The sequence below is a fragment of the Doryrhamphus excisus genome, chromosome 12, assembly GCF_030265055.1.
Source record: "Doryrhamphus excisus isolate RoL2022-K1 chromosome 12, RoL_Dexc_1.0, whole genome shotgun sequence".
Classification (NCBI taxonomy): domain Eukaryota; kingdom Metazoa; phylum Chordata; class Actinopteri; order Syngnathiformes; family Syngnathidae; genus Doryrhamphus; species Doryrhamphus excisus.
The window spans coordinates 10739716-10763156 of NC_080477.1; the positions used below are offsets into that span (position 1 = coordinate 10739716).

Genomic DNA, 23441 nt, shown 5'->3' on the forward strand with positions numbered 1-23441 from the left:
GACCATTATTTTCAGGGTAACTGGCCCATGTGTCTGAATATAGATAAGGCTCACGTTTCGTTGGAGGTGACGCAGGTACAAACTCATGACTCCAGTTATCATTCACACCACACACTACAGCAGCACATGGTCTGATAGTGACCATCACAGCTCAGAGTGAGCGCCATTTTTGGCAATGACCATACAACCATTTCATTTGTGTTGTCAATAGGCGTTTCCCAGTCACCACAATACAAAGTTGTCATGAGGATCATTTATTGACGTATGCAACCATCCTCTGAATATATCCAACTATGTGGAGTGTAGGCTGTATAAAGCAATAAATACGCTTGATATAAAATCATGCCAGCATTTGATGCTGCCGGTTACAATTTTTTTTTCCCAATTAAAAAAAAGCATAGCAGTCAGCTAAAATGAGCTGCCAGGTAGAAACTTAAGGCGAGCTGGTCTTCAAGCAGGCTGAATACATGCTCCTTTTAGCTGATCATGTGACCTGAAAGATAACATATTTACATGACGTAACATGTTTACACGAGGGAGAGGCCAAGGCTTCTGATGAGTTTACCTTTGTTAAAGAGAATGTTGGATATTATTCAGGATGTCACCATAGACAAAGTTGAACAGTTGCTCCTTTGACTTGGTTCCATCTAGCTGCACTGTAGAAGGGAACACAATGATGACGTTAGCGCCGGTTTAAAAAGGAAAGTGTTCAAAAAGTGTGGGTACTTACACACATCAACGCCTGTGTCCTCCATGATGTTCTTGTGTTTCAAGTACATGGGCCAGACGTGGCCGTCAAAGAGGCCGGGAGGGTCTGGTACCGTGTAGTTCCTTGAGCTGCAGTACACAAACGCTAATAAAAACGACAGCACACTAAATGCTAACTAATAACCAAGTCATGACATGGAACTTACCACCTCCTCTTTTTGCATTCTTCATACGGGATGGAAATAAAGTAACGCTGGTTCAGCACGTCGATCAATGGTCTGCAAAGTGAAATAAAAATTTATATATATTTTAGGGATTAAAACTAGAAATGCATTAAAAGCTGGTATCTTACTGGTAGGTGTAAAGCAGGAAGCCCTCCACAATGAGAATGTGAGTCTCCTCCTTGTGGTCGGACTTTGGGAGAATCTCCCCATCCAGGGTGTTATTGACGCCATGAGACTTCTCGAACTTCACTGGGTTCTCCAGCCATGCGTAGATGGTGCTCATCATGGCTTCCATGTCCAGAGCAGTAATGACTACAGACAGACGGGTAGGAAGGAAGGGGAGGGAGGAAAGAAGCACGTAGAACAGGCAAATGAGAATGGAGAATGAGACTGCCATATACAAGCATGCATATCCCAAATGAGACAGACACGCAAACCCTTCCATAAAAACACAGGCTTACCATCATACTGCTTAAAGCCATCTTCAACCGCAATCTGATCTTGGGGCTGAAACATACATTGATAAGATGTACCAATGTACATAGCACTAGTGCTACATGCTTGAATGGAAGGCGCCACGTCTTCTACACGCTATTAATAATAGCTCACCAACCTGCAGCTACTCCTAAGCGATCCTGACCTCAAACTAGACAATATCCATTTTCAAAGTAAAAGCACAAAGCCTCACCTTGAAGAAGTCATCCTGGTGAACCACACAGCAGTTGGGCAGGTTCTTGATTAGGCGGTTGGTGAGGGTGGTTTTCCCTCCATTGGTTACGCTGCATAGAATAAACACATGGTTAATAAGTAACCAATCTTGTAATATACATCATTAAAAAGATTATAGCGTTTAAACAGACTGCACACGCGTATCAATTTATGAACTACAAATTACACATAATGACCTGTATGGCTGTCATTATCAGCATGCTGGCCTTACAAAGGATAAATAACGCTCGTTTTCCCATTCTAGCATTACACTATCTAGGTGGAAAAAGTGTCGACGCCAGGTGTAACGAAATTGTGGAATAATCGGTCCTACACAAAGAAAAGACATAATTACGGATGTTCGGAGCGCCCTCCCCACGTGCCACGGCCTCTTATGGCCTCGCAGTTGTGCTAACCGGTTAGCTTAGCCGCCCCGCTCCATTCATTGAGTCCAGAGGCGTTCACTCACCCTCCGATGCCGATGATGTACTTCATGATTTCCGCTGGTGATTAGCTCTTTGAAGATGGAAGGAGAAAAAAAGGTCGTCGTTAAGTCAAAACGTCAATAAACCGGTGCTCGTTGATCAGACGGAAGAAAGCTTAAAAAGAGAAGGTTCAGGAAACGTCAACTACTGGAGCCCTCCATGGTACTTGAAGTGAGTGTGTAAGCTAAGCGCAGGGAACGAGGTGTCGCTCGGACGCGGTCTTCCACCGAGAGAGGGCCGAGGGCTCAGTGACACTTCCACACATACTATATCGCGCGACATGATTGGCTATTTAAACACTTTCTAGAGCCTGACAAAAACCGCTGTGACCAATCAGAAACCCGTACTACCGCAAACCCCACCTACCACAGCATCGCCTTTACCGCCTCTGGTTCTCCAACCCTGCGGCGGAGATGAGAAACATACAAAACATTTATCACAAGTATGTCATCACTTGAACTATAAAAGTACAAGCCCTGTAACATTTCTCACTTATGTTAATTGTTTCAGGTTGTCCTCTCATTACAACTCATTATGGATTTTCAACATCGTTTGTCGTCACCATGCAGTGAGCTGGAGCAACTAGCTTAGGTAGAGTGTCTAATTAACTTAACATGCATGTTTTTGGACTGTGTTCATTTCACATGGTGCTTACGTGGGCTGTAAGCACCATGAGGACATGCAACCTTCACACAGATGTTCCAACCAAGATTTCCAGACGTGCTCAACACTAGTCCCTTGTGTGGCCCTATATCACATGATCATTTATTCTCTGTCCCTTGTCAGCAAACACACAAATGTGCTAAAATACTTTGAATGTGTTACATGACTTATATAGTTACTGCATATAAAGCAACGTACAGTCATGGGGGAAAAAAAGTAGGACACCGCATTGTGTAACTCTTGAACTGCTTCACACAAGAGTGAAATTTGACAAAACACATACACTTTCTGTGTTGCCTGTGCTATGGTTTTTCTGACTAAACACTCCACAGTTGTGCTGTTATTAAACCCCAAAGTTTGACTCCAGAAGTTAGACTGACTTGAAATTTCTCAAACAATTGAATGCGCTCTATAAAACACCCACTGTAACCTGAGGGTGATTAGCTGACTTACTATGACACTTGGTATTGTGCCTGTCATGATAACATGTCATGATTATTCTCATTGACATTTTTTATACTATTTAATCGTTATTGTAGTTGTAATTCACACTTGAACCACTAGATGGTAATCAAGTATAGTGTACCTGTGTGAGCCACATGGGCTTGAGCGTGCCTGTATATATGTCATATATGTCATATAACCGTATTGAATGGTTGCATTTCTTTTGCAATGTAGGGAGCGACACTGCCTGTGAGGTGTTTAATGTGAGTTGTAGCTCAAATGCTCTGAACAGGATATTCTACTTAGCGGCCTAATTGAAGTACCCGACCATGCCAGACAGCACCTTTAAGTCAAATAATACAACTATTTGGCTTATAGTCACATGCTATAGTGACATTTTAAAGACTGAATTTAAAATCTGACCAAATGAGGAAGCAATATAAAGATCCTTTTCAAATGAAGCCGCCACTTCTGGAAAACGACCATAAAATTTTATTACACGCTTTATTACAAACATTTTGGATATGCCATTTTAAGGCGTTTGACTTTTGCAGTTGAGGATATAAGTACAATGTAGAGCTTGACTATAATTCGACACAGCATAAAAGAATAAGGTCTGTACTTTAACCTGACTAAAACCTTGAACTTACAACCTCAGTTAAAAATGTCTTAGAGTCAATGGAGGCTTTTGCTTTGATGCGTATAGGAAAGGTTGTAGATGTCAATTACTTTACCTGTAAACTTTGAAACTGTGAAAATATGTGAAATATGTGAAATACTAATCATTAGTATTTAGTGTAGTAGTTTCAGAGTTTAGATTTTATAGATACTGTATGTTATATTCATTCAACCCTCCTCACAAGGGTCGTGGGAGGTGCTGGAGCCTATCCCAGCTGTCTTTGGGCGAGAAGCGGGGTACACCCTGGACTGGTCTCCAGCCAATCACAGGGCACATATAGACAAACAACCATTCAGACTCACATTCATACCTATGGACAATTTGGAGTCACCAATTAACCCAACCTAACATGCATGTTTTCGGAAACCCACACATGCACGGGGAGAACATGCAAACTCCACACAGAGATGCCAGAGCGGGGAATCGAACCTGGGTCTCCTAGCTGTGTGGCCTGCATGCTAACCACTCTGTACCGTGCAGTACTATTTAGTAAACTTACTAAACTTAAATATATAAAATATAAATATATATTTTTCAATATTTACAGCAGGAGTTAGATATTTGGGACAGCTCGCAGGCTGAAAATGTGTGAGCACCCCTACAGTACAACATTAAAATCCCCAAACTCATGACACGTGTAACCTATACATACAGTAGAACCTACTGTACTTTATATAGTCACGTTGCAGAGACGTGACATTTGTTAAATAATAGCCACAACATTTCTATTTCACTAGTCCAGAACTGCCCTCTCCTTGGAAAGCCATGACACCATATTCTGAGGTTACACCAAAATACAAAAGTATGACCTAAGTTTGAGTTCTCTCCCTCCACAACCTCAACAAAAATATGAAGAAAGTGGCCAAGTTCACAAGCCAAGCCAGTGTGTAAAATGTCTATTCATAGTGGGACTCATCTGCCCATTTGGAGTCTGATTCAGGGGTTGTATTTGACAATATTTGTTGCTAGTGACATTGTGATGCACATTTGACTGCCATGTGATATACGAACCTAATGATCACACTGTCAAATATACTAAAAGCATAAAAATGTGTCTGATTTTGTTTGCATGGTAATATTTGTGATCAATAGTTTTTCTTAGAATCCTCCTCAAGAGATCTGGCCTGTGATATGGTGGCACGTTCACGCATATGTTTCTTTTCAAGTCATTTGTAAGAAAAATTCCACTCTTAGTGTGACAAATGGGATTTTTCACCGCCAAAAAAATGTGAATCAAATTAGATGTGCTCTTTAGAGCTAAACCAATTGTGTAGAAATTTAATATAATGGATAATTTGTGATATAATTTGTGTATAATATATGTTTGTACACTATATTCAACAAAAAGTCCAAGTATTCAATCCTTCCATTGGAAACCCTAATAATAATTATAATATAAAATAAAATTACTCCAATAAGATAAAATACATCCAAGTATTGTAGAGATTCCACTGCATTAGGATGTTAGGATGCCACTGTCAACACCATGTCTTAGTTTATTTAATAAGTTCACTAAATTTAAGTTTAATAGGTTTACTAAATAGGGTTTATTGTGCAGGCCTCACAGCTAGGAGACACAAGTTCGATTCCACCCTCAGGCATCTCTGTGTGGAGTTTGCATGTTCTTCCCGTGCATGTGCGGGTTTTACATTCCAAAAACATGCTAGGTTAATTGGTGACTCCAAATTGTCCATAGGTATGAATGTGAGTGTGAATGGTTGTTTGTCTATATGTGCCCTGTGATTGGCTGGCGACCAGTCCAGGGTGTACCCCGCCTCTCACCCGAAGACAGTTGGGATAGGCTCCAGCATACACACACGTCTCTTGTGAGGATAAGTGGTGTGGACAATGGATGGATGGATGCATCACACAATCACACACACATTTAGTCCTATGTAAAGATAGGAGCAATTGGGACTACTGTATATTGGATAACACATCACATTCTCCTAATATAGTCTAGGAATATTACTAACAGGTTTTGGTTCCAATATTGTCGTGTCTTACATCATCATCTCATGTACCCGAGAGATACTACACAGGACATTAACCTACTTGACACACTGTACAGCAGTACGTTATGTGACTTTATCATAGTTGGCAGACACACATCCTCAGTCTTTACATTATAAGTATTGGGACATATTTTGCTACTGTTCTACAGTAAGTAGTTTATGTGTATACTACTGATTACTGCTGGCAACAGTGGATTATATTTATAACCTGTTATTATGCCTTTAGTTATGCTCTCAATGCTTAGTGAAAGCACATCCATCAAAGATGGTTCAGACACTGTGTGACAGCAAGGTGTCCAGTCAGTCTATAATGCCAACCTGAAAGACAGCTAAAGTTACCTGTCTACATTCCTTTTATAATCAAAATGTTCGATTCTTTGACTGATAAGGAGCTATGTCTTGAAACTGAGAACTGTCCCTTTTTGCAAAATTACAATAACGTTTTCTCCATTTTGTGGTTATGACTGCCACCTAGTGGGCATTCTAGGCTATTCTGCAGATGGGATTTCTCTACCATGTTGTAAGTCAATACTTTCCCTGCTAACTACATTTAATCCAAACATCTATACATGTTTTTCCATTAAATTTAACAGAAGCAATTATCTGTAAATCGCCAACATTAGGAACATTGAATCAGTTTCATGTTGTGACAATTATACCTTTACGGTTGCTGCTCTATTAGAGAAACTGTGTTGAAAGTACAGCACAGTAAAACGCAGTCTTCAAAGTAACACTTTAACATTCTTAAGTGTCATACAAGAATAAAAATAGGTCAACCGCTGTAGTATCCCGATGAAAAAGCAATAAAACACACCTCACTATATAAACACTGAAACACCTCCGTTTGTCATTAAAGGAGGACATCACCAGGATGATCAATTCATTCTTCTCTTAAAGGGGACGTATAATGCTGATTTTTCGGCCCTTTGCCCTATAGAGCAGCTACACCCATAGCTAAACCACAGCAGGTTATCGAACCTTGGTCCCCTAGCTGTTGACCCGATTGACAACTCCTATACTGTTAGTGGCACATACCAGAACTCTTTCTATGCACTGGCAGTGTGACCAACCACAGCAGAGTGGGCGTGCCTGGAGGCGAACCATAAGTCGAATTAAAACAAACCGTTTTCATGGAAACCACGAAATCCAAAGAAATACAGCTGAATAGGTGCAGATTCTGGAAGCACTATAAAGCCTTATGTGCTGGTTATCGTGCGTACCTGCCCTATAGAAGTCCACAACTCAATACAAAAGGGCCTCAACATGAGCAGAATAGGTCCCCTTTGACGGTGTTGAGCTACATTATCCAGCAGAGGGCGCCCTTGTGTCTTTTCTGGAACTGCAGACAGCTCATGACATCCATCTGCAAACACACAAGACATTATTTATACCTATTTGTGACTACACTGTAGCATAGTAAAGTCTATAGTGTGTCCCGGATGTTCCAATTCATAGTTATGCACTTTTTAATAATACGGCATAACTTAATTTATTGCAAAACACACACACACACACAGACCCCAACATTTGGCCTGCAGACCCTTGTGGATTGCCGGACCACAGTTTGAGAATCCCTGGACTCGAAGACAAAGTAGTAGTTAACAAGGCTTAAAATACTGCTTTCATCTGTAGTAGTTATTTAGCATTCTAAGTTTTCGTGTGCTTGGAGAAGGCCCATGTTTGAAATCACCAATTACTCAGACTAATTGTCCAATTATCCAACTAATTGTGGTCAATATTGCATAAGCTATAAGTATATGTATCTGCATAGCAGATACGTATATCATACAATTCATAAAATATATTATTAATTGTTTTCACGTTAAACAAAAGCCCAATTTTTAAAGGGGATCTATTATGCTTTTTCCACTTTTCTGACCTATAAATGTAGTTTGAATGTAGTATTGTCGTGTTAGACGATTTTTCAGATAATGAGGTTTGTGCATTTGGAAGTAAGCCCTGAAAGAAGTTGGCTAGATGGATAGTCCCTATTGTGTCTGTGGGATGGTTCAGCTTGTGGACAAAAATATAATATCATCACGAAAACCCCATGACATAACCAACAACTAATATCCTGTACAAAGATCAAGAAGATCATGTCTGAATTGTTCCGCAATGGGTGCTTTTGAGTCTTATCTAACACTATACTCATTTTAGCCATAGATCACTAAAACCAAATTCAAGGTTTACTTGAATGAGAATATCAGGTATGACTCATTTCACGAGAACATTTACACACGAGCAAAGGAGCCAAAGTATATTACATTCATAAGAAGTCTTTATATCATTTTCCCCTTCAGGGCCTTTAGCATACTCAGCATGAGGAAGCTCTGAGGAGAAGACAATATCATTGAGTCACCTTGCTGAACCTCTGCCAGCTGAGAGGCAGGAATCCAGCTGAGATTATATACTGCAGAGCTGCACTGGACTGTACATACAGTACATGTGTTTGTCCCGTGTGTGCGCATACATAGTAATGTTGATGATAAATCACAGCAAGGTCAAAAACCAGAAATTGGATGAGCCTTGGACATCTGATGATTAAACTGCAGTGTGCACATTTTTACAATTATATGTGTCCTTTTAATAGGCTGGTTGAATAACGCAAAATAACAGCACAGCAGCTCAGGTCTAATTAATGTTGCACCATTCTGCTTGACCTTACAAACAATACTGGAATTGATCCACTGTAGGTCCAATTTCCAACCAAGCGTCATTCAGATAAAATCTAATGATATGTAAATTATTTTACACATAGACCTTTAGCTACAAATGTTATGCTCAAAAATCAAATTGGCTCATAAAATGTTTTTTTTACCGCAACTTTAAAGGACTCAACACGTAATGTTTGACACATAATGTAAGCGTCTCCCTTCACTGGAATATTCCTCATACGTAATTGTTCCGTACAGAATATCTACTCTACCTTTCACAAATAAATAGCAGCTGAAATGCTCAGCCAAATTACTTTAGTGCCAAGAGTACTTTGACCGTGACTTGCACTCGACAAAAGCAAAGTGAACAAAATGAAGTGGCACGTTTAGTAAATAGCACAGGTCTTTTTTCATGCTACTTAAGCACTACTGTAACATGTCAGGTAGTTATCTTGCCAAAACCACACTACCAAGGTGACAGTCAAAAGCTTCCAGCTACACACTCCTTCAGTGCATGCTGAATGTCAGTTCATGCGCGTATGTCATGATATCAAACTGACATTGTTAAATGTCTGGCAAATGAAAAAAGAAGTTATCCACAGTTAATTGGAAAACATAATAATAATTAAAGGGGGACCTCGGTATTATGCAAATATTTCAGCCCAGACACGCCTACTTTGTAACGCCTAATTGTAGCAGAGCTTGGGAGTGGTTGGGGGAAGCAGAAATTGGGGGAGGGCAGAGAGTTTATCTGGCTTACAGCCATGCCCATATAAGGAAATCCGCCCCTCTGTGACATCACAAAGAGGAAGTTTCACCATGCCTTTTGAAACCGAGCGTTTTGAGCACACAAGAATGTTGTATTCTCTTGTTAAATGATCCCAAAGTTTCCGATAATGAAGTTTGCACATTTGGAAGTGAGCCCTGCGGGTTATTGTATGTAGCTGCTCTATAGGAGTCCACAACTCAATACAAAAGGGTCGAAAATGAGCATAATAGGTCCCCTTAAAGGAAAACTGCACATTTTGAAACATGAACACATATTTCTTTCCCATTTCTGTGCAGTAGATAGGTCCCAATGACGTGCATTATTAACTAGCTCATACTAACCTATTTACTGTTGTTAAAATGCACAGAAAAGGGAAAGAAATATGTGTCCATGTTTCGCATAAAGATTGTGAATGATGGTCAGAATTCCAAAAATATTGCAGTTTTCCTTTAAAACCCCATGAAGTCAGCCATGGTATATCCGTGAAAAAAAGTTATCCTCGAATCCTGTGTGGAAGTGGTAAGTTTTTGGCTGCTTAAGTTCAGAAGAAATAAATTTGAGACTAACTGGTTAGCTTACTCACTTACTAAGTAGCATAAGACTAGCACAATGTCTATTGTCGATGTCGACTATGTCTATGGGGATTTAATAATGTTAAAAACAAAAGGTTTTCTACGCTCTAGCTACAAAAATATTACGTTTATTAACATTGAATCCTATAGGATATCACAAATTAATTTATCATGGTTGGGTCTAGAAATAATTAATAAAGGAAGAATGTAATCACCAGCATTACAGTTCATTACGTATTTATTTCAGTGATTTTCAGCTCAGCTATTAGAAGTACTTGCAAGTTGGACAATACTGTGTACAGGTACGTATTCACAGTGCTTCTTTTGTTCCACATTTTAAGTTGACAGCTCCGGGCTTCATTTTAGGAAGTGCATTTTACAGGCTCATCGAGCTTCCTTAAAATCATGAAACCCATCTACTCTCAAAAGTTGAGACCAAAAATGTAAAGAAAATTACTTGACGATCACTTTAGAACAGTCACACTTGGATTTTTGTCAAAATGAAAAAAAAAAAAAAAAGAAAACCTAAAAGGCTGTGATGTGACGTCACTTCTGATGCTGATAATAGCCACTAGAGGGCATATTTGCATGGTATGCTATGACAATAATCACTTAACTAACTACAGCTCAATTTATTTCTTTCCCTTCTGAAATGTATCATTTAATTGCACATTGGTAATTTTATAGATTATTTCTTCCAGGCACATTTGTGATTGCACACACATGCACCACATGAATCCACTGTACCTATTGGAGGACCATTCTATTATTCCCCGCAGTGGACTTCATTGAATATTCTGTTGTTAGCTGGAGGTCAAAACTTCAACCGAGCGACACAAATCAGCTCCATTGACATCAACCTTGCAGTGGTGGAGCGAAACCTATCTGTCCCTTTAAAAGTATGCCGTTTTAGCGGTGGGATTATCTGGACTCAGTGGACAAGTCCGTGGAGGCAGAAGGGAAGAGAGAGGGAGGGAGACTAGGGAGAAGGGGGGGAAAGTCGAGTAGGAAAGGAGGAATCATGGCGGCACCGCTTGGACGGGACACCCTACCCGACCACTGGTCTTACGGAGTTTGTAGGGATGGCCGCGTGTTTTTTATAAAGTGAGACACGTTTGCCAGTCACCTGTTCTCACTTTGTCGAGTCTTTATCGTGAGGTTTGTTCTTATGTCGTCCATTAAGTAACAGGTGTCTTTCTTCCAGCGACAAAACTCGCGGCACTACTTGGCTTCACCCGCGCACTCGCGAGCCTGTTAATTCCGGACACATGATACGTTCAGGTACGACTCAAAATTGTCTGATTCGCGACCTGCCTTGTAGCGAAGTGTCGGCTGCTGCGGTGCTCCAGTTGGCTATGTCGCGAGTTTTGATTGTATGTCCTTTTTCAGATTTACCAAGAGGATGGGAAGAGGGCTTCACGGACGAGGGAGCAAGCTACTTCATCAAGTGAGTGCTCGCTGTTGCATTGTTTGGCTGCTTGAAACGTGATGCCGTTTGTATTTAAAGTGTTTTCCGTGTGCAGTTCAGGCATGTCTGGTATGTTTAAGATTACCCTCAAACACTGCTGTTTAATCTAAGTGCTGGAAACATGTCGCACTGAGTGGAGAAATAACACAGTGAGGCGCGCCACTGGTTTGGTGACATAAATAATAATTGCTTATGTGAGTAAAAGTAGCAGCCTTGCAGAGCAGGAAGGAGGATATTAAAATTCTCCTCACATGCACCATGCAGGACCTCTACTCTCCATTAGGTAGGTGTGGAGGCTAGGGAAGTGTGTATGTGGGGGAAAGAGAGAGAGTGAGTGACTGTAAAGATTGCAGAAGAGGGGTGTGACCTTGTGGTGACAGAGATGTATAACATGATTGCATTATTGGGAGCACAGATTTGGAGAAAGTAGCAGTGTGAAGTTGTTGACATTTTTGCATTTCAGTTGATAATCTGCAAGATGCACCACATGGATGACCAATGACTCGGCGACATGGCCTTTATAACTTTTTGGAAGTGAATATTATGAGTGGTCATTAGGTTGTCCTAATATTGTGTAGTATCACAGACCTTGTCTTCTGCCTCTTGTCACCAGCATCAGTGAATTTTATGCCAGTAATTTGATTTTTTATTATGTTGAGGCAGTCACTATGGATTATTATAGTCTTCTTAGCAACAGACCAATGTGCCTATTATTTTATAATGATTTCATGTTGTGTTATGGTATGACAAGTATGACAGTAACAGTGCAGGAACACTTCTTCTTTTACTAATAGTACTCAAGAGGTCAGCTCCACCAACCTGTGAATACTCCTTTAGAACGGCATGGTCGGTGGTCGTGTGATGAGATTTTACGAGATTAAGATGTAATGAGATTTCTTGTTTGGAGAAAAGCTGTATCGCAAGAACAGGTCAGCTAGAAGCCAACCAAAGGCTGTGAACTAATAATAAGAAATGGAATTTAGAATTGGTAGTGTGCAAGGCATTATTGGAAGCTCACATTATGTGCTTTAGACACACCTTGCAATCAAACCTACTTTGGTGTTCAAAGTGTTAGCGTAAGTGGGTGATGTGTGGCTGTTTTTTTTTTCCATCCAAGTACGTAAAACAACTTGCTACTTGTTGATGTCCAAGTAGAATCTGTACTAATTCTACATTTGTTCAAATTTCAATTAAGACTTATCAAATCAACCCAAGTACTGTAGATGTTGGGACTAGTCCCCACCCTTATTCACAGAGTGGTTTATTGATACTGATTGCATTTGACTCTTGCTAACTATGCCTGTCATAATAATCCATAAATCAATTGCATGATAAAAAAATTTATAATATTAATAATCTTACCAACTTCATGTTGAGTGTGTGCATGTGTGTCAATTTTTTAGTTTTTAATTTTTAGTACAATTTACAGTACAATTTTTGCTAAAAGAGACTCAGCGTGTATACCTTAGCTCCAGGCTAGGGAATATAAAGATATTTTAAAAATATTTACTTTAAGCACAATATCAAAACTAACCATATCAACATCGATCGAGACTGGATATGCTGTGTATCTTTAAAAAAAAAAAAACTTGGGTAGACCCACCGATTGTGGTGGGAAATGGCCATTAGCAACTCCAGACTTGGTGCGCTTGTAATTTGCACCCAGCTCCCTGTTGGCACACTTTATAATGCTACACAGACAACCTTTTGCTCTATTACTTACACAATGTTCACGGAACAGTCCAATGCAAAATGCCGTAGACAGATTAAAATATTTTTCTTTTGCTGATAGGGAATCAGGAACTCCAACCACTTGTGCCTGATGTTTTCCTCATCAGGAATTGTAAACAAATGTAGGTTTCCCTTACACCTGAAGGAACACTTCCTGGGAGACATCGCTGTGATCTGTGAGATCACAAATCGCCACTCTTAGAACGCCCTTTGAAACCAAGCATTCAAGAGCCATCCATTCAAAGTCTTTCTCATTACTTTCAAAGCTCTCCACAATTTGACCCCTCCATACCTGACAGACCTGCTCCATCCACACAATCTGGCGAGACAGAGCCCCCTCCATCACTGCCCCCACCCTCTGGAATTCATTGCCCTATTCACTCGGTGCTTGTTCTGACCTTCCCTTCAAAAAAGCAGCTCAAAACTCACCTGTTTAAATCTTTAATGTCTGACTTTTTATACTTGACTGCTGTGCTTTGATTTTAGTTCTACATGTTTTTGTTATGCTTTTCTGTTTTATTTTGTTTTTAATCTTACTGTAAAGCATATTTGAGGACCTTGAAAAGCGCAATACAAATGAAATGTATTATTGTTATTATTATCCCAAACTTATTTCTTTCAGGGCATGCTAAAATCTTGTTTTGTCACGTTCCCATGGACCCAATCTTCTGCATTGCCTGGTCTCGTGAATTGGGTGTCTCATGATGCCCCCATTGATCAGACTAAAATTTTGCAGATTTTACTTGTATTGCAGCTTTCTCCCTTCAAGGTACTCGATGTGCTTTGACACCGTTACCTCATTCACCCACTGATGACACAGCATAATGAGCAACTGGGGGATCAGTATCTTGCCCAAGGATACTTTGACATAGGAGGACAGGGGATCGAACCAGAAATCTGCAGGTTGACATACCATTACTCTACCACCACATGAGGCAGCTGAAAACTGAAAAGTAGAACAGTACATTTTTCAGAAATGAGCTTGTAACGACAAGTCAGCATAGCATAGTTGATTATGCCCTAAGCTTAGTATATTACCTGATGTACAGTCATTGAAAAAATTATTAGACCACCCTTGTTTCTCCAGTTTATCTATCCATTTTAATGCCTCGTACAACTAAAAGTACATTTGTTTGAATATATACAATGATGATAACAAAAATAGCTCATAAGAGTTTAATTTAAGAGATGATATCTAGCATTTGTTGTCATTGTTGTATTTGTACCTTTAACTGTACCAGACATTAAAATGAACAAGAAACTGAAGAAATAACAACTGTAGATGACATGTCTTATATTTGTAGATTCTGCAAACATGCATTCATTGCATTGAATGATAAATGTGTCCTGCACATACGAAAATGTGAATCTTCGGGACATCAGGTTAATTTTTGAAGAAAGTGCCATAGCATCTGCAGTACAGCATGACACTCTCTGCTCTGGGGACAAGGCTGATTCTATACTGCTGGGTCTGCTGCAGCTGACACTGCTGCAATAAAATCACATTTGGGAAGTGTACAGGTGACCTTTTATGTTGTGTTTGCTGAGCGTTTTTTTTATTGACAGAAAATTGTTTGTAAAAAAAATTGTTTTTAAGTCTGGACTGGCATCCTCGGCCATCTCTGTGTGGAGTTTGCATGTTGTGCCCATTTTCTCTGGGGACTCCGGTTTCCTCCCACATTCCAAAAACATGCTAGGTTAATCGGCGACTCCAAATTGTCCATAGGTATGAATGTGAGTGTGAATGGTTGTTTGTTTAGTCCTTTCATGACCTGAAGGGTCTTATAGCTTTGTTTAAAGTAGTCCGTCTGATGGTTCCTAGCTAACAAGAAGTTTTCTTTTGCTCAAGGATTTCTGTATTCAGTATGAAATGTTACATGTTTTCTTATGAGTTGTTTTAAGTGCTTGCAATGTTGTAAAAGCTGCAAGAACAAATATATATGGGATATACTGCGGTACAATTAGCATATTCCTTCATTCTGCATACTGCATGCATACTACGATTCGACCTCATTGATCTGTGTTTAGCACGTTTTCATTCAGGACAGCATATGTCCATCTAACATTGTTGAAAATAGTCATTAATCGATTGAATGTAGCGTTGTGTTTCTTAAATGGACTTGGTCCATAGGTGGTGGTTATTTTTAGGGCTATATACTAGTATAGCACTATATGCAATCTGATTGCACTGCATAGAACAAAGACCAAATGGACTTGACATTGCATCCCATACCATGTGCCGTTTAGGCAGACTGTCCCATGTTTTGCATTCTTGCCTATTTTTACATCTTTAGAATGCACAGAAAAGAGAAAGATGCCTCAAATAAGAATTGTGAATGATAGGTTAAATTCTCCCAAAAGTGCAGTTTTCCTTCCAAGGCATTTTAGTTTGGAATGTATTATTTTTTAGTTTAACCAAGCCATAAGTCTATTTCAGTGGTTAGTTGCACTTTTTTAGATTCATTTTCAAATATGGTATGTTTTAAAATGAGGCAAATCAAATCTCACTGGGTCAAAACAGACAAATTAGATTTTAATCCATGAAGTACTTAAAATCAAGTCAGGCACTTTGCAGTGTTTACTGCAAATTGATGGCTTTGTTTTATTTCAAACATGCACAGCGGAGCAATTTGTTTTATCCTACTGTTGTAATTTTTCTTTAGTAATTCAAGTGTTGATTTAACATTTTACCAGATGACAGATTCACTCTGAATGCATTAAAAGCTGAGACGGGCATGGCAGTGAGCCCCGAAAGTGTGCATGTGGGCTTTTTAAAATTCTTTGCACGTTTTTACACATGGCAATAATTTACATTGGTTTAACCATGATAAGTAGGGATGAGTCAGATACTTGTTATAACCAAGTATTTATTACAGATAATGTATTTTTTGCCAGATACGAGTATGAAACGAGTACATTTTGTCATTATTCTTATTCGTGTTTAAAGAAAATGCTCATTATGTTCTCTCCGTTGTGACAGACAGCAGAGACACATAGCCAGGTTGCATCTTGAATGAAGCCGCTGCAGCCAGACAGGAGACTGGAGCTTAACTATCAATTTTTTTACATTGGTATTGAGCAACGTTATTTCAATATTTATTATTATTGATATTTGGATAATTCCGCCCACCACTACTGAGCGGTGCCTCATTCACGTACACGGCAATTGGCAAGTTTAAAATGGCTCTTCACGCATTTGTTACACTGCCTCCACTTTATTATGTTTTCTTCAGCTTGCCTCTATTTTGGTTTGTATCTACAGTTACTTTGTAACCTTGTGTTGTAATGTACGCGGTGCATTTGACAACACAGTGCTGAGCAGGCTTGTGTTATGTCAGTCACTTATGCATCAGGGCTAGGATTACCGCTTTTTTTCCTTGAAATATATTTTTGTCTTATTCCATGAAATAATCATAAAACTTACAATACTTACAATATAAAAATTGTGTTAATTTTCAGTTGGCAGTACACAGACAGTTGTAACAGTAACCAACTGATTGCCGCATTAACTCGCCCCAACATTACGTACACTTGCACAGTAGCTGCATCAAACAGTGTGCCTGTATGGCTATAGTCAAATATTACACCCCTCTCAATATGCTGCGGTATGTACATTGCAATCTTAAACTCATTTCGTTCGGCTCTCTTCTAATTTGGCTGGTGAGATAAAGTCACTTGGAAGTACTGAGCAAGGCTGACAGATTATTTCCCTGTTTGCCATCATTGCCTGTTTGCATGAATCACCAACTTCACATGAGTCATTAAAAGATAATTCAATAATAAAGTCTTACAGATCACTTATACACATACACAGTACATATAGTATAGCAAATTAATAAATATACAGTAGCAACTTCTGAGCAATCCGCGTCAGTTTCAGACTTAATGTACAAATGTATTTCCGATTAAACTGCCCCGCCCACTCCGAGTACAGGTACAGATCATTTAGATAGGTGAACAAATACAAATAGTGGTGTACTCGCTCATCCCTAATGATAAGCTATAGGGCGGGCATCACAAAGCGCATCCCAGGGGCCCATGAGTACTTTAAACCCCCACTGACCAGCTCTCCTATTCTTTCAGCCACTATTCAAAGGTTGTGACTATGGGAGACGGTTGGAATCAACTGGTATTTTAGGAGCTTTACTGTCAGCTGGTGCTCAGGAAGGTAGCATGGCATTGTTTCTTACAGTAGGAACAACTAAAATAGTTAGGAATAATTTACATCCATCCACCATTTTCTATGCTGCTTATCCTCACTAGGGTTTTTTTAAAAAAAAAATTATTTTTTATTTGGGCAAATATATGAAACATTACAGTGCATTTCTTACATCAATCAAAATATAACTTTCCATTATTTACATTTGTATGCAGCTTTCTGATCACAAGCCCAAAAGGAGTAGGCTGAAGCAAAGGCTTATAAATGCTTACCCCTTTTTGCAAGATATAATCATGTTCATGCCACTGTCTTGTTTTCTCCTGTTATCATTGTAATATTGTTATTGTTATTATCATTATTGTTATAATCTTTATCATTATTACCATCATTATAATCAACATTAATATGACCATTTCCATCATTATAGTTAACAATTTTTGGATTTATTATTTAATTTTACAGACTTCATTGCTTCTTGTAGAGAGCTGTATCATTCCATCTGTCATTCCATCTCATGTTGTTTTCTGAAATCTGCAGTATTTGTGCTTTTATTGTCAATTTATTAGCCCACTTTTTCCCCCTAAGTGTAACATTTACATATCATTTTCTGGATTGCATGTGTCTAATCTTGTGCATCAAAAAACAAGAACTTGAGACAGTGTCTGGACAGGTGACCAACCCAAACATCAGTTTGTTCTTGTTAAGCCCTACCTGAGGTTAAAAACCTCATGCTTTTTAGTTTGTGTGTGTCTAGTGTTGTGCATTAAAAGGCAAGGTTTTAGGTCTGTGCTCAAACCGATGACCAGCTCCAGCCCCAATCTTCACTTGCTGTGCCTAATATGGGTTGTTTGTTTGCATTGTATTTTATTGTAATGGTTGTTGTATTTTGATGTATGTAGATAATGTTTTTAAATGAGTTGGGTTGCGGGTATGCTGGAGCCTATCCCAGCTGTCTTTGTGTGAGAGGCGGGGTACACCCCGGACTGGTCAATATTTAACATACAAATGCATTTCATAAAATTTAGTTGACATATGGTCCTATTATAATCGCCTCAGGTTGTAATATTGATGTCTGATGTAATAACCCATAACAGCCTGAACATGACTGGACTGAGACAATGTGACAAACTGATCCAACAGACTTTATTTAATCGAGACTCTTATCGATAGTACTTTTGAGAAACTGCTGATGAGCGTAAAGCCGAGTTTGACCTTTTACTCACAACTCTTTTGGGAGACATTCTTCGTCCTCCACTTATTATTCTCTTGTGGTGAGGGAGTACATCTACAATTTAGCTCTGATAGTTACATTGATTAATTGTAGACATGAATGATGCCAGCTTTCTCAGTTTGTCCCATGTGTCTCCTGGCTAATTATACAACGCGTCACTTGATTAAGAGTACTATATTTTGAACTTCAGCACTTAGCCAATTAAAGTTTAAGAGGGATTACATAACCACAACACACATTTTTTACCACTTTGCTCTTAAAATATACATTGCAATCAATAGATTAGTAATTACAAGTGGTAAGATTTCTTGGAAGACTTTGTTTTAGGAGTCATCATCAAAGTCTAAAATAGTCAGAGTGGGTCCTTGATAATTTGATCGCTGCATTGGGGACAATTTACACAAAAATATTAAAACAGTGGTTTTGGCCATTTTTGGACAAGACAGCAGCATTTTGAACCCCACATTTAAGAAGAGCTTATCGTCAACTGCTGGCCAGACATATTACATATGTATTACAGTGTTTTGCTTTGGCAACTTTGTCACCTTTTCATGACACTTGACATAGAAAATTAATAGAATGACTTGAAATAAAACAGGCAAGTGTAGTATTGTATTATGAAGTGATGGCACACCCAAATGGGTGATAGGTGAGGGAGGAGTAATGGTTCCCAAGTGTGTACGGTAGAATTAAACTCAACTTACCAGGAATAATGGCTCAATCTGTGTAAGTACTGAGAGAAATTTTTTTTTTTCTTTGCTCATTTTTCACAATGTTCTTTTGCAAAAAAACACACTTTTAACAAAAATATCCAGAACATATCAAACAGGACTGAAATCACTGTGACATTTGAATGTCAATCAGTGGTATTAAAACTTACTGCCATTTGCACAGTAGTGTTTCACATGGAGACGGGGGGTCGCTAGGCACTAACACACAAAATGACAACACAACGTGTAGCAGGTAAGTAAACACATGTAGGGCAACTTCTACAATGGGGACTAATAAACAACTGTGTTCAAAACACATAACTTCAGCAACTTCATAACTTAACTTCGTTAAGGGTGTGGCAAACATCGTAATCGCTAACTATTGTGATATTAAATCCTACTATGGATTATTGATACATTCTTACCTTGCGTTGTGTGTTTTAATTATTATTGTTCAAATACACCCACTATGAACTCCTAGTGCTGTCCCTTCTCGATGAGCAGAGTCACCAATTTACATGCCAGAATGGAAGAAAATTGGGCGGAAACAACAGAAGAAAAAGTGAAAACTAGCAGACTCGGACGGTGAAGTTAAATGGAACGATCCGGTAGCTTAGCTAAAATCTAAAGTATGGACTCATTTTGGCTTCTGTAGTGTGGACGAGACAATGCTGACTTTGCAGGATGGAAGAAGTGTCTGATGAAAATAGGACACGCGGGCGGCAAGACAGACATGAAAGCGCAACCTCGTGTCATTCTCCGTCTCGTTTCGGTGAATACATCACAACTGCCATTTTGTTGCTTCTACTCTGCTTGTACTTCATCTTTTGTGTCACCATATCACTGCATCAAGATATTATCGTTATCGTGAGCCGTGCATCGCTAATCGTATCATGTTGTGAGGTACCCTGAACTTCTCAGGCCTACTCCCAACGAGACCCAGTCTCACCCAGACCCCACTTCTAGTGGCCCCCCAGTGAAATTGAGTTTGAGACCCCTGATGTAAACAAAGGGCAGATCATTCAGATAAAACACAGACCCATTATTCAATGTTTATTTGTAATCATGGGGAGAATATCCTAGATGGGCCTATCTAAAGATCTATTTACAGTAAATAGCATCTGATTACTGAGGTGTCTTTCCCCACAGCCCCCGTCGCCATATCCTTGAGGAAATTAAAGAGCCCTCACTTTGCAGCTGTCATCAAAGTGTGAATGAGCTGGTGGGAGCATCCACCACCATCTTCATCATTGTGTGAAAGGCTGACTGAGGTGACATTGGAGAGGCACTTTAAGAGTGAGAGTCACTATATAAATGAAGCACATTTACCATTATCTCCACCACTCAGGCCAGACTTGTGTCAAATCTCTAAGAATGTAAAAATGTTTCCCATGTTGGGCCCAAATGGTTGATTTAATATTGATCTTAAAAGGTCAAGTGTTGAAGGTAGGTAAAGGTAGGTAGGTAGCATCAGTTTTTCAAATTCTCAAAGGGAAACAATGACTCCCACCCAAAGGCAGGCACAATGGTGTGACGTGTAGGACACAGTTCACCTTGTTGAATGGGCTAGTAATGGTGTGTGTGGCGGTGCAGAAGAAGTGTTCGTTAACTACAATGAAAGGTAAAATTACCAAAACCTGTGTCCAAACCTCTTCAAAGGTTAAAAAAAAAAAAAAAAAAAAAAAATATATATATATATATATATATATATATATATATATATATATATATATTAAAAACAGAAAAAATAAATAATAATAATAAATATTCATTATATTAAATATTAATTACAAATATATATATATAATATAATAGTCTTCAATGCTTCTGCTATACCCTCCACTTTTTCAGTGCTTTGGTTCTTTGGAAAAGCTCTGATAAAACATTAAATTATTATAAATAATTATAAATTATGATAAATTAATTGTTATTTATTATTAAATAAATGTTTAATGTTAATTTTTATTTTTTCGACACAAAATAAGATGGAAAAATAAATAAACAAATCAAAAAACAAATGAAACAAATTAAACTTTCATATCAAGGCGGGGGCCTCAAACTAGTGTCCTAGTGAGTTTGAGACCCCTGGTTTAGAGATTTATAAATCAAACAATAAGTGGAACCAAACAACTTCTTCCGGAGCAAGTCAGAGCTTTTCTTCGCTCTGGTGCAATATGATCATTTTAAAAGTAGTGCTCGATTTAAATAAAACTAGTAAGTGTGCCAAGCGTGCTGTAAATTGTTTGGTGAGATAAGCACCAGACTTGAACAGGTTTTCTCTACAATCACTACCAACATATTCCACTACCAACTACCAACATAACCATATTCCTAAAAAAGGAATCCTACTTTGTGGAATTTCGGGGTTGGGTCTGGAAACAATAAACGAGCGATAAACTGTGTGAGTTGCTTGTTCTCTGACTCGGCACAGATCACACTAAACAGAAACTTTTTGGCTTTCAAAAGCAGGTTGTTGAAGTTGATGCTCGGAGAGACACTTGTCAGGTAATGATTTCACTTTCAAGTTTCTCCCTACTCCAATTCCTTTGGGAACAGGCAGGAAAAAAACATAGTAAGTCTTTCTACCAAAACAAGTTGAAGATGAGAGATCACCGGGTTGGTGTTTGAAAAGCTTTAGATTTGAGGCCGAATATTTAACACTTCAACTGTTCTTAAAATTTTGATCAGGAGCATACTGTAAATGTAAAAGCACGCACTACTTAATATCAGATGCAGGGAGTCAAGTGAGCTGTCTACAGTGGAATATACAATATGTTTGATTTGATGACCGAAGCCTATGTCAACCCGTGGCTTAGAGAGACAAAGCAATCCTGTCTTTTACCAGATTGACAGAAATATTTTCACAGAAGTATACCCAAAATCAGTGGTCTCAAACATGTGGCCCGCGGGCCAAATGTTGCCAAATGTGGCCCGCAGGACACTAGTTTGAGGCCCCCGCCTTGATATGAAAGTTTAATGTTAGTGCGGCCCGCGCAAGTTTGATATGGATGCTGTATGGTATCATGTACCCAGAAAAAAATATTACGTTTGATTAATGTTCATGTTAAAGGTTAAATAACTGTTAATAGTTATCCTCCCTATCCGTGTGGAAGTGGTACGTTTTTGGCTATTTAAGTTTAAAGGAAATAACTTGAAGACGACCGTTTAGGTCGCTAGCTCTCTAGTTTGCGAGTTAGCATGTGTCTCAAGACCCTGCAGTTGCGCAATATGTTGTAAATAAAAAGAGTATAAATGTGACTATAGTCGTGTTTTGTCATGTCTACAGGGCTCTAATAATGCTTTGTTCATTTTAATCTGAAAAAAATAATTTGTCTACCCACCAACTATATGTGGTTTCTTAAGTTTTTATTATTTGCTGTTTTATTGTTATTATTATATTTATTTATTTATTACTGATTGATTGATTTTCTTTATTCTTGATTTGTTTATTTATTTTTTCATCTTATTTTGTGTAGAAAAATAAAAAGTAAGATATTTGAGAACAGTGGAATGTTTTATCAGAGCTTTTCTTGTAGAAAATTGAAACCAAAGCAAAGTTTATTCATTTTTCTGTTCTGAAAACCTGATGCGGCCCAGTCTCACCCAGACCCTAGCTCCAGTGGCCCCCAAGTAAATTGAGTTTGAGACCCCTGCTTTAAATATTACTGCTCATTTGAGAATTTATAAGTTTGTTTCCATTTTCTGCTAATCAGGCCGTGTGATTGTGTAGTTAAATTACGCTTGATGATGTGCTGAGCAATTACTGTAAAGGATGATGAGCTGAACTGTTTTTGACAGCACTATTAAGCTTGGGCTTCCTCATTTGAACTGAGGCACTTGCCAAATTGCCACCATGGAACCATGTATCCTGTGTAGTGTCGAAGTTCTCAAGTTGAAATGTATTTCAAGGTCATGTTGTTTGCAGTATGTTTGAGTAGTAACAAATATTTTCTTGGTTTTCATATACATTATTGTACATAGGAACAGCACTCACATACGTAGCTGGCCTTGACGCACGACTCATTAAACACATGAGGTTTGAAACAGTACAGGCGCTAATGCTGACAGCGTCTTTAACTTTAACAGCGTCAGGACCTGGAATCGCTAAATGGCCTGTTGATGATGTAGTCTGTCCTCTTTCACTGTCTATGCTGACTGATGGTATACAGTTGACTGTACATTCACTCATCGTCCATCTTAAAACCATCTTTAACTGTGCAA

General features: G+C 38.8%; 2 protein-coding genes across 12 annotated transcripts in view; one reads left to right on the forward strand and one right to left on the reverse strand.

Annotated features, from left to right (window-relative positions):
- Positions 1-238: 238 nt before the first annotated feature.
- On the reverse strand, positions 239-2402 carry mibp2 (muscle-specific beta 1 integrin binding protein 2). 2 transcript variants are annotated; one of them, XM_058088955.1, is made up of 8 exons: positions 2110-2399; positions 1621-1711; positions 1394-1439; positions 1061-1244; positions 915-986; positions 731-837; positions 566-656; positions 239-493 (listed from the first exon to the last, which is right to left on the reverse strand). In XM_058088955.1, the coding sequence occupies exons 1-7, from the start codon at positions 2133-2135 to the stop codon at positions 571-573; spliced, it is 612 nt and encodes a 203-aa protein (XP_057944938.1). In that variant the 5' UTR covers positions 2136-2399; the 3' UTR covers positions 239-493; positions 566-570. The 2 variants fall into 2 exon arrangements, with proteins under 2 accessions (XP_057944938.1, XP_057944939.1); XM_058088956.1 differs by lacking the exon at positions 1394-1439 and having other exon boundaries at positions 2110-2402.
- Positions 2403-10676: 8274 nt separating this feature from the next.
- Positions 10677-23441, forward strand: part of plekha7b (pleckstrin homology domain containing, family A member 7b) — a 67244-nt gene continuing 54479 nt past the window's right edge. For 8 of the 10 annotated variants that reach the window (XM_058089286.1, XM_058089285.1, XM_058089289.1 and 5 more), the window contains exons 1-3: positions 10678-11025; positions 11126-11202; positions 11311-11368. In XM_058089286.1, coding sequence (XP_057945269.1) covers positions 10943-11025; positions 11126-11202; positions 11311-11368 — 218 coding nt within the window. In that variant the 5' untranslated portion in view covers positions 10678-10942. Of the gene's footprint in view, positions 11026-11125; positions 11203-11310; positions 11369-23441 lie in introns of all 10 variants that reach the window. The other 2 variants (XM_058089287.1, XM_058089293.1) reach the window with 2 other exon arrangements.

What these genes read in the sequence shown, in the direction of transcription:
- mibp2 (XM_058088955.1), bottom strand. Translation starts at nt 2,135, where the DNA reads ATGAAGTACATCATCGGCATCGGAGG. An exon ending in ACCAGGATGACTTCTTCAAG is followed by an intron (nt 1,440 to 1,620) that starts GTGAGGCTTTGT and finishes TGTATGTTTCAG; the next exon opens with CCCCAAGATCAGATTGCGGT. An exon ending in TGGCTTTAAGCAGTATGATG is followed by an intron (nt 1,245 to 1,393) that starts GTAAGCCTGTGT and finishes GTCTGTCTGTAG; the next exon opens with TCATTACTGCTCTGGACATG.